At 54.5% G+C, this 11,694-nt stretch overlaps 1 protein-coding gene across 1 annotated transcript; it reads right to left on the reverse strand.

The window, feature by feature from the left end:
• Window positions 1-1,838: 1,838 nt before the first annotated feature.
• Ihh (Indian hedgehog signaling molecule) lies at window positions 1,839-8,254 on the reverse strand. The gene is made up of 3 exons (XM_050129639.1): window positions 7,490-8,254; window positions 4,868-5,129; window positions 1,839-3,293 (listed from the first exon to the last, which is right to left on the reverse strand). Exons 1-3 carry the CDS (start codon window positions 7,805-7,807, stop codon window positions 2,635-2,637), a joined length of 1,239 nt encoding a protein of 412 aa, XP_049985596.1. The 5' UTR covers window positions 7,808-8,254; the 3' UTR covers window positions 1,839-2,634.
• Between the last annotated feature and the right edge of the window lie 3,440 nt (window positions 8,255-11,694).

An 11,694-nucleotide genomic window follows, 5' to 3' on the forward strand; every position in this document is an offset into this window, starting at 1 on the left:
CCCTTCTCGTTCTGTCCTCCATGACCTGGAGAGCTACCTACTTTATGCATTCATGTTCTCCAAATGTCATTGTAGCCTGATCTACCAGATAGAAAGTACCGGGAAAGAATGGGAAAGAAAATGGACAAGGACATCATGACTGCCACCTCATATTTCTCATTCTACAAGAACTGTGAATCTTTTGGCCAGAAGAGATGGGTCTGTTCTAGAGACTCCCAGGCCTGGAATGCTAGGAGTGGCCTTCCGGAGTGGTCACAAGTTCACCCCAGGATAAGAAAGCCTATGGCCGTGGTGGCCTGAGAGGCAAACTAGAAGGATACAAGTCTTACTTCTGCCCATGGTGGTGTCACCTCCAGTGTGCTATGATTTGGAAAATGCGATATTAGCATACACACCACACAGGTTGTTATAAGCAATAAATAGGCCACACGGGTAAAGTCTAGAGTCTTCATCAGATGGCTGTCTGTGGGAACCTATGACCCTGACCCCCAGGGCAAACTTATTGATTTGCTTGCTTGTTTGTTTTGTGTCAAGGTCCTGTGTAGCCCTGCCTGGCCTGGAACTTCTCACAATCTTGTTTTTGTCTCCTGGGTGCTAGAATTATGGGCTTGTGCCACCATGACCAGCTAAAGATGTTTATTTGTTTTGTTTTCAAACAAGGTCTCAGAACATAGCCCAGATTGACTTCCGATTCACAGTCCTTCTGCCTCAGCCTCCCAGGAGCTGGGTTTATGGGCAAGTGACACCCTGCTCAGCTTTGGAACACCACATTGAATTGTCTTGTTTTCCGATTTCCTTGCTGTTACCTGAGTATCACTGCCTACTTCTCTTCAGTTGATCTGGCTTGGGCAGGAAAATCTGCCTTAAGTTATAGGAACTGAAAATGAGGGGTGCTTTTCTGCCTTGGCAATAAACTGAGCCTTCTCTAGACACCGCAGTAGACACCGCAGCACTTCTGTGCGGTGGTGTGGTTTGGGATATGAAATGCCCCCCCATGAAAGCTTAGTAGCGGCACTAACATTTCCCTTCAGTGATGAGCTCGTTCCTGAATAGACTGTGAGAAGGTGGGACCTGGGTGAAGGAAGGAAGTCACTGGTGGGTGGGTTCTCGAAGGGTGGGTCTTGACCCTACACCTTCTGCTCTCTCTGTCTCTGTTTCCCAGATGTCATGAGAGGAACAGTGGAGCTGGCCAGGAAATGAAACCTTAGAGACCGTGAGACAAAATAAACCATTTCCCTTGTTATTTTTTTCTCAAGTATTTTCTCCTGGTGACAGGAGATTAGCTGGCATCCACAGACCATTCGCCCGCCACGTGTGAGATATTTAAAAATTAATTCCTGGGCCTCACATTGGAGCTATGAAGACAGAAGCCTGGAAGTCAATAGCATCCTTTACACAAGCTGCCCAGGTAACTCCGATGGTTGACAACTGCTGGTTTAGGGACCTCTGACTTGTCCAAGTAGTCAGAATGGGCCACCAAGAAAAATGAATCCCATAGAATCTTTTCAATCCATTACCAATAGAAACGAGTTTAAAAGACGGGCCCTCCTTGAGAAGGTTCAGGACAAACAGGAGGGCCACTTTCACTAGGACACAGTATCATGGTTCTGGGGGCGGGACAAGGCCACACATTAGTTTCCTCTGTTGTGTCTCTGGCACAGCCATGTTTAGGGAAAACAGTAGGCAAGCCCTTGCCCAGATTCATCTGCCAAGTTAAAAAGGGCTTGGAGTGAGGGTAGGAGCTCTGAGATTTGCCCTTAAAGGAGGCTCCTAGACCACCCATGTAGGACTGCACCTAACTGTATACTGGCTCCACCCAGAATCCTGGATTCCATGGCTCTAACAACTTAAATAATTTTTATTACAAATGAAAGGAAAGACCAAAACATTCCCAAAATTCTCCCATGGGTTTCCCCTCCATACAAATAAATAAGGCGAGGGAGACAGACTGGAGGAGGGGTTGGGGGTTGGGGTTCAGCAGAAAAGGGAGACTAGCCTGGGCAGGGGTGGCAAGGGTACCCAGGCTCCTCCCCCAGTCCTAGGCACTAGGGTAACACGACCTGGAACAGAGACTCTGGGGACGTTTCTGGAGGAGTGTGGCCTTCAGATAAAGGTCATGTTTCAGGATGGCCAGGGTGGCTGTGGTCTTTCAGTTCTGGAAGGCAATGAGTCCAGCCAACTCCCCACTGGCTCCTAGGGAATCTAGCAGCATTAACTGAGGTTGTAAGCCTACAGACAGGTAGACTCTCTTCATACTGTGACCAGTTGCCAACAGGGACATCACAAACCCAGGCCCCAAGAAACACTGGCGTAAGCAGTCCAAAGGCAGATGGAACGGGTCCTCCCCTGTAAGGAGGTGGGAGGTGAAGAGCAGCAGTGAGTGCTCGCTGGGTTTCAAGGTCTCTGGGAAAAGAGAGCCATCCCCAGTCAGCTCAGTTCACAGCTCTCCCACTACACGGAGATAAGGGTGTGGGCCCAGCACCACCTAGTCAGGTCTCGATGGTGTCTCCGTTCTGGACAGAGGATGGAGACCAGCGTCCTCAGGCCAGGTGCCTTCCAGGGTCAGAGCCTTCCTGGCGAGGAGGCCTTTGGATCCAGCTTAGCAGTTCCAGGAGGGGAGTGGTTAGAGTCCTTTCAACTTCCTGCCCCAGACATGCCCAGCGGATGGAAGCTGCTCTCTTCTAGCAAGAGACGCCCCAGGCGGTAAAGCAGCTGCGGGTACCAGTGAACCCCCTCACTTGGGGTCCAACCGCCCCATGCCAAGCTGGGAAACAGTCGCAGGGGCCAGAAGGCCAGCTGAGCCAGGTGGTGGTCGGCCACAGCTGCAAAGCAGGAGGCCACCACATCCTCCACCACCAGTGTCCCATGCCTCGTGAGTGGCGCATAGGACCCCATGGCCACATGGGTGGAGACAGCCGCCACCCGAGCTGGCTGTAGGCCGGGCACCCCAGCTACCAGCACGTATTGGCCTGGCTGCACGTGGCTGGCGAACGTGGCCCGGAAGTGGGCTGCTGGTTCTGTGTGATTGTCAGCAATGAAGAGTAGGTGTGCAGGTGTGAGTTCCAGCCGACGTGGGGGATCCTGGGTCTCAATGACCTGGAAAGCTCTCAGCCTGTTTGGCTCACGGTCCAGGAAAATGAGTACGTCACTGAAGATGGGGTTCCCATCCTCCCCCATGGCCAGCACCCGGTCTCCTGGCTTCACAGCTGACAGGGCCACACGCGCCCCATTCTCTAGGCGCACCTGGGCTCCAGCAGGGAAGCAGCCACCCGTCTTGGCAGCGGCAGAATGCTCTGTGGGTAGAAGGGACATGAAGGTGTTACTCAGGTACAGTGCCCCTCTCCTGGTCACCCTTGCCCAGGGGTGGCTGCTCTTGTTTTTAGACAATCCCCTTATCACTATACCTCAGCTTCTCATGACCCACGCCAACCCGTATTATGATTCTCTGTCCCTCTTCTCCCCAGCCCAAACCCTGGCCAATGAGAGGCGCAGGCAGGGGCTCCAACACCAGGTGACATCCCCATATGCTCATATTCTGCTGTAAAGCAGCCAGAGGCTGGAGGTCAGGAGAGCCATTGGCTGCTTAAGCCTGACCCCAGGAAAGCTGCAGTCTTGTGAAAATGGGAAGTTGCTTAGCTTTGCAGAGGTCTAGGTAGTCTGTTCTGCCACTTGATAAAACACTTCCAAGAAATGGCCCTCCCAGACTGGCCTTCCAAGTATAGCGCTATGACAGAGCTGACCATCTGTGTCTATAGAAGTTAGAGGAAGGCCAGCTCTTGGGAAAAACAAACTCCTAAGACCCCTCAGAGTGAGCGCTCAGGGGAGAGTTAATGGCACGGACAACAATCGTTATTTTCAATTCATGTGTTGGTTACTTCTACAGGGACTGGACACAGTGACATCAGAAGGTGGAATGGAGGACACTGTCTGGGCTCAGGAGTCATGAGCAGAAGCGGCCACTTGGGGAGTGTTTTAGATGAAGGGAGATGTGATTGTAAGTACACACCGTTGAAAGGGTCAGGTTGTGGGCAGGGGGTGTTGGTAGGATCACCCTTGTGAACCCAAGTGGATCAAAAATATCGAAAAAGATCTATGTGCCAGTCTGTGCGTGCAACTACTATATGGTCCCATGTAGAGGGTGGAGCCTGCAGCCAACAAAGGCCCGCGGGAGAATCATGTGAAGCTTTCATGAGTGGGTTAAGTGTAAGTGACAGGGACACTGTTGAGACTGGGAATGAGGCGCAAGGCTCCAGTGCCTGCCAGCTCCGATCAACAAGGCGGCCAATCTGGGAAAATCCACTTTATTGAGTCCACTTTATTTTGGGCTTTTACCCCAAATTTTCCAGCTTTGGGGCTCTGGGGAAGAGGTTGGGGACGCCTGCGCCCCTCTGGGAGGCCTGACCTCATCTGAGTGGTAGGTTCTGAACCTTTGATCTCCTGATCAGGCATACTGATGTCTGGACACACTCTGGCCCCTAACCCCACTATGCCTTGTTTTGTATGGACCTGGATGGAGGTGGGAGGCCGTGATGCCTGCCAGCCTGTCTTCCTCCATCTCTTCAACTTGTTCTGTCTTGTCCTTCCTGTGGCGGTCTCTGGGCTGTGAACCACCACGTCAGCACTCAGTGGCACGGGAATAAGCCCTGTCTCTCTAGGCTCCTGTCTTAGCACTACCGGACATGAGAAGAGCAGGCGGTCCAAAACAGCGGCGGGGAGCGCTGCTGCCGCCTCAGAAATCCTCTTCCCTTGGTTCCCCGCCTCCATCCCCTGGAGGCCATCTTCACCTTCTTGGCCCTACTGGGCCTTGCGCTGCCTGCCCATGCCCTGCGGCCCCGGCCCCGGGTCCAGCCCCCTGGCAGCGGCTCACCAGACTTGACAGAGCAATGCACGTGGGCCTTGGACTCGTAATACACCCAGTCGAAGCCGGCCTCCACTGCCAAGCGTGCCAACAGTCCATACTTATTTCGGTCGCGGTCTGAGGTGGTGATATCCACCGCACGGCCCTCATAGTGTAAAGACTCCTCTGAGTGATGACCATCTTCATCCCAGCCTTCGGTCACCCGCAGCTTCACACCTGGCCACTGGTTCATGACAGAGATAGCCAGCGAATTCAGACGGTCCTTGCAGCGCTGCGGAGGGGAAAGAGCTCGCAGTTAGGGAAGGGAGCCCTACCCAGGTGCAGGTAACAGAAGTTTCAGATGACTCTCCCACACCACTCAAAAGAGTTGGAAAACTTGGGAGGAACTCTGCCCCTTTCCCTTAGGAATAGAGCACTCTAAATGTGTTCTCCCACAGTCGGGAGTCTCCAGGGAACTAGGCCACATAGTGGCGCCACAAATCTGGAAGGCGCATGGAGTTACGCACCCTCAGGGGACTCTTCTCCAGTCAGTGGAGTTTCGCTTGGCTCCCTCTCCACTGGTTAGTTTGGTTTCGCCACAATGTAGCTATGCTTTTCCAGAGGCGAGGTCCTCATTTTATCTAGGCACCAAGACGGGCATTCAGCTTCAGCGGGGAGGGATTGTAACACTCGACTGCCTGCGGGCTGACCTGCTAGGCATGCAAGGCCAAAGGTGCCCAGTAGGTGTCACCGCAGCCCCAGAGCTGAGGCCACGAGACATTGAGCCTTGCCAGCACGGCAGGTGCAGACCCGGCCAGCAGCGTGGGTCAGGGGGTGTGTTGGAGGAAAATTCCAGATCTGCTTAGATCCCTCCAGTAACTGCCACAAAAACGTTCCTCTCGGGGCCTTCTTTTGAGCCCACGTCTGCCCACGCTTAGCTGGATATACGACAGGCAGAGAGCCAGTACCCTGCCCATCTGACTGGGACAGAGAGGTCGTGCCCCCCCCGCCCCGCCCCGCCAGGGACCAGGGAGCTCTCACACCTCTACTAGGGTGCGTTGTCCCTATTTAGGAAGAGGCCCGTGAAAAACCCGAGCCTTTGATCTCAGGAAACCGCCCCGAATCCTCAGAATCTTCCTTGAACAGTGTGGGAGTGCAGTGCCCTGGGGACAAGGATCACCGGTGGTGGCTGCCTCTTCAAGGGTCTCCAAGGACCTTACAGTTGACTGAGGAAAGGGGGTGGAGTTCTCACATGCGGGGAAGGGGCCCTCCGCTGAAGTGAGGTGCCAGGCCCGCCAAGTATCAACCTACCTCTGCCCCACTGAGCTGGGGCCCCACAGACCCTTGGACTTAGCCTCCCAGGAGTCAACAGTGACTATAATCCAAGGCTTAGTCAGTCCTCCCAACTGCGCAGCCTGCTTGGGGGTGCTAACCCACAGTAAGGGGAGGTAGCTCCACGGGCTCCTTCTAGACCCTTGACAGTCCTTAGACCTCATGTATGTCTGTCTGCCTTACTAGCCAGCTCCCGTTCGTTCGACTAGTCCCCTCTACCCCCTCCTTCTGGTACAGAGCCTGGGCGCTCACTGTCAATGATTGCCCAGCCTGTGGCCCGGATCCTTATCTGCATTCCTCGGCGCCCAGCCCGGCCCGGCCACCGGCCAACCTTCGGCCCCGACATCGGCTGGCCAGCCCCGGCGCCAGGGCGCATGCTGAAGGCCGTGGTTTAGTTGCTTTCTCTAAAGATTTAGAAAAGTGGCAGCCTATTAATAGGGAATGGGCCGGTAGACCCCAACGGGAAGGGGCGTAAGTCTTTCCCAAGGCGAACAAGGCTTCGGAGAAGGAAGTGTGCGACCCTGTTGTCTGGCGGAGTTGGGTCCTGCTCCGCGTGCGGAGAGATAAGTTAGTGTCATCTCTGCTCCCTGCCTTCCTAGGCATCCCTTCTCCTCCTTCCCATCCTTCTCGTCCCCGCCACCAAGCTCAAGGATTCCCCCAAGCTTGGTCTCGGAGCCTGAAGGCTTCAGCACCCCACCCTTTAACCGCAACCGCGCTGCTCAACCCTCGCGACAGACACGTGGGCTTACCCGGCTGGTTCCCTTTCCTACCTCTGCCTCCAAACTCAACTTTTCCCTGCTATTCCTTAATCCCAGAGCCAGCCAAGACAGGGCTCCAGGAGAGGGCAGCGCAGCTAACCAAGTGGCACATGGGGAGGAAAGGCCACGGGGTCCCTGATGTCCTGAGCTTCTCCGCCTTAGGGGTGCCAAGTGGCTTTGAAATGACCAGAGCTGGGCTGTGAGAAATGTTAGGCCAGGAAGGATGGCGTGGTCCCCGGAGGCTCAAGAGGCAGCCAGGTCGAGGTACCTTCGAGTGCCAGATCTGACCTGAGCGGCGGGCAGAGGCGCCCGCCAACCTGCTGAGCTGTGGGGCTTGGCAGCAGCAGAGAACTCCTCTCAAAGACACCGGGCGGGATCCGGGATGCCAGCACTCCCGCGGGGTCCCTTGGCCAGCCCGTCTTGGGCAGAATGACACCCGGGATTCATGAGGGCAGGTGCCAGGGGGCGTGCCAGGCAGTCGGGAAAGGGTGCCAGGCAAGAGGATAGTGCCGGGCAGGTGGCGGTGCTTCGATGGCGCGCTGGAAGGACCGATCGCTCTCACCTGGGTCATAAGGCGGTCAGCACCCGTGTTCTCCTCGTCCTTGAAGATGATATCGGGATTGTAGTTGGGGGTGAGCTCCTTGAAGCGCTCCGAGCTGCGCGCGATCTTGCCTTCGTAGCGCCCGCTGGCGCCCAGGGTCTTCTCCGGCACGTTAGGGCTGAACTGCTTGTAGGCAAGCGGCACGAGTTTGCGAGGCGGCCTCCGGCGACTGCCCACTACCCGGCCAGGCCCGCAACCCCGCGCCGCCGACACCAGCAGCAGCAGCAGCAGCAGGAGCAGACAGAACCGTAGTCGGGGTCGGAGCCAGGCGGGAGACATGGCCGGGTAGCCCGGGAGAGCGGCAGGCGACGGCGCCTGGTGGGCTGATGGGTGGGCGCGTGGCTGGGAGAGCTTCGGGGGTTCAGGCGTCTGGGTGGCTCTTGGGGACTCCAGGCGGGGGCGCCATGGGCAGCGCAGCGCGGCTCAAGGCCGGCGGGACTCAGGTGCGGGGCGGGGGCCCGGGGCCCTGGCTGGTGGCGGCGTGCTGTCCCCCTCGGCGCCTCGACTCTGAGCTGCCCGGCTCGCCGGCCGCCAATAAATAGGCCGGCCCGTTTGTTTTGGCAACGCGGCGACGGCGGGGGGCGGCGGGCGGCGGGGCTGCGGGCCGCCGGGCTGGGCTGGGCTGGCCGGGCCGGCGGGCTGGAGGGACCCGCGGTTAGCACCCCGGCCCGGCGGTCAGGCGGCTCGGGCAGAGCGGGAGCTGCTGCCGTCTGCGGCGCAGCCCGGGGTCGAGTGAGAGGGGAAATGGAAGAGGTCCGGGCTCGGGGCCCCGCGCAGACCGCACCCTATACATGTCCCTGCCTCCTGCGCGCTCGACAGCGAACCTGCAGCAAGGGCGGCACAGCCTCCTCCCCCTCGGGCGGGCGGCCCCTAGGCTACTCAGCCCTGTCCCGCGCGCTCCTTAGCGGCGCGTCCGCCCGCCCGCTGCCCTCTGCGCCCCCTGCGCGGCTGCCTGCGTTTGTCCTCCTCGCCCAGACGCGCTTCACCCCGCCCTGGTCTCGCCTCCCGGTTCCTCGCCGCTCCGGGGAGCCCCGCCAGGCGCAAACCTCCTGGACAGGAGATGCCACCCCCACGGAGACCGCAACCCACGTCGCAGCCGGACACAAGGGGCGGGGGGCAGTGGCGGACCGCACAGCCGCCTACAGTGTCCCCTGCGGAGAAGCAAACCCAAAAGCTGGAGGCCATTCATAACTCCGTGCCCCACCCTGGCCCAGGCAACACGTCTTCTCAGTTTGGAGGAGCAGAGTTCTGTATTGACCCAGTGCACACTCCACGACCCTATACCTGCCATGTGCGAAACTGGTCTGGGGTGGGGAATGCAGCCTTGTCAAGGGTCAAAAAGGGCTTCTGAGTTGGAAACACTGTTAAAACAAGTGGGACAAAGTTGCAAAAGAAAGGCCAAGACAGAGTAGCAAAATGGGGACAGTCACAGAGATGGAAGAGCACCTGGTGCCATGGGACAAGCAACAATGACTTGAGGAGCCTGGGCTGGGCAAGAAAGCCAAAAGGATCCCAAATCACCTGCATACAGGCACTGCACGGGGTCACTCTAGTCTACTTCACAAATAAAAGCGGGCATGGAACTCTACAGAGGAAGGAAACTTGGTTGTACACTTTAATAGGACATTCAGGGAGGCAGAATGACTTAATCTATGCTGCCAAAACAAGAAGAGGCACAAATCACCACCACAATGTCAAATCACACATCAGTTGCAACATATTACACAAATTCAATAAAGTTAGAATTTAAAAGTTTAAGCTCTCTCCCTCCCTCCCTCCCTCCTTTCTTTTCTTCACAGATGGAGTCTCAAGTATGTAGTCCAGGCTAGCCTTTAGTTCTGGATTCTCCTGCTTCCACTTCCTGAGTGTTGAGATTACAAGCAAGGACCACCGTGCTCGACATGCTAGACAAATCATGATGGTTATGATACATACATGCATCCCATCTGCCCACCTTCCTCTCCTAAAGGAGACTGGACTATTGCTGCTGATTTATATTTGAAGTTGAGGTCAATTACTTGTTTGTTTGAAACAGGATCTCATGTAGACCAGGCTGAACCCTTGCTGTGCAGTTGAGGATAACCTTGAATTACTGATCCTCCTACCTCTGCCTCCCAAGTGAAGGGTTTACACACACACACACACACACACACACACACACACACACTTAAAAGGTGCCACTACCCCTTGTTCAAGACTCAGATCTCTAAGCACCAGTGTGTCCTAAGGGAAGAGGATAGCTTTGGAGTGTAAAGCATTCTCCAGTTCCCCACCTCCACCCCTTAGACAAAGTCTCACTATGTCACTCTGCTGGCCTGAACCTTTCTGTGTAGACCTTGATCCTCCTGCTTATACCTCTCGAGTGCTCCACCACACCTAACTCCAAGTTCTTTGAGATCAAACTTTAGCCTAACAGGTAGAGTAATTGCAGGTTTATTTCTTGAAGCTCAGAGTTGTAAAGATTAGTAAAAAAATGGGAGAAATGACTGCTAGGCATGGGGCTAAGCATGAATGTCAGTGGTAGACATAAGCAGGTACTTTGTATGCATGAGGACCTAGATTTAATCCTCAGAATACACCAGCCCGCCCTCCTACCCACCACCAGCAACCTGTACAGAGAGGAACGGAGAGGTAAAGGTGGAGATTTTGCTAATTAGATAAAGCACCTGTTACAAATAGAAGATTTGAGACAGGTAAGCCTCCACAGTGTGCCTCTTGAAGGGCAGGTGCCTCCAATCACTGCACCTAAGGGATCAGCCTAGCTGAGAGGGATTGAGCCTCCAAGGAAGCCCCGCCAGCTAAGGGGGCACTGCTCTGCAGAGGCACCCCTGATGCCCAGTGGCGGCTCCACTGTGTAAGTAGTTCCCACTTGACGGTGATCGGATCTTTAGAGACTTACATTCAAAAGGATAGGAGTTACAGTTAGAACTGTATATATATACACAAGCGGCAGAGCAAAAAGATACCTAGATGTTAGATTCTCTGAAATAATCCTCTAAAATGTTATTCTTTAAGCTTTCCGCTTGTATACAGTGATGTGCAATCATATCCACCTGCTCCACTTTACCCAAGAAAAGAGTACTAAGAAATCATAAAACCTTGGATTCAGTCCCCATACTGAAGGATGGTGGGGTTTACTAGAAGTGACTTGAAACTCTGTTTGTTTGTAGACATGATCTCACTATATTACCTAGCCTGATCTTGAACTGGCAGTCCTCCTGCCTCTTCTACCTTGAAATTATAGGCATGCACCATTATACCCTGGGGCTTTTTAAATTCAAGTCAGGGCCTTAAGAACGTGGTTCATTGGAGCTGAAGAGATGGCTCAGCTATCAAGAGCACTTGTTGCTTTTGCAGAAGACCTGGGTTTGAGTTCCGGCACCCACAGCTCACAACTGACTGTAACTCCAGTCCCAGGGTATCCAACATCCTTTTCTCACTCCCATGGGCACTGCATACGTGTGGTGCATAAGCACATGCAGGAAAAGCACTCATACACAGAAAACAAACCATTAAAAAATGTGAAAGAACTTAGAACACTGTTTTGCTGCTTGTGTTCTTAGCTGCTCAGGAGATGATGGATGGCTACTGAACTGGACCAGTCTCTGAATGATATCAGACAAAGCCTAATGCTTTTGCTGATTACCACCAAGTTGTCAACATTAACACTGGAAAACTGAGGTGTTCCATTCTGGAGGCACCAATGGTCTGGGCTATTGTGACCTCATCCTCAGCAGCCGGCATCAGTGACTGCCTCATCAGGGCACAGCACACCCCCCGGCTCTCTCCTTTCACACCTAGACCTCAATCATCTCTATTTTGAAGAACAAAGAAAACTTTATTGCTTTAGAAATATAATTTCTTTTCTATAAAAACAAAAGTTAGAAAACAAATGTAAAGCATTGGATAACAGGGCTGACAAGGTGGCTCAGCAGGTAAAAGCAATTGCTACCAAACCTGACCATCTGAGTTTGATTCCCTGGACCCACGTGGTAAATGGAGAGAACATATTCTCACAAGTTGTCCTCTGACTTCTATACAAGCCACAAGCTAGCGCTGTCTCTCCCTCCCTTCCTCCCTCCCTCCTTTTCTCCCTCCCTTCCTCTCTTTCCCCCTTCCATCTCTCTCTCTCTTCCTCTATTTCTCTCTCTCTCTCTCTCTCTCTC

Source organism: Alexandromys fortis, unplaced genomic scaffold, assembly GCF_014885135.2.
Source record: "Alexandromys fortis isolate MF-2015 unplaced genomic scaffold, M_Fortis_MF-2015_v1.1 scaffold_319, whole genome shotgun sequence".
Classification (NCBI taxonomy): Eukaryota; Metazoa; Chordata; class Mammalia; order Rodentia; family Cricetidae; genus Alexandromys; species Alexandromys fortis.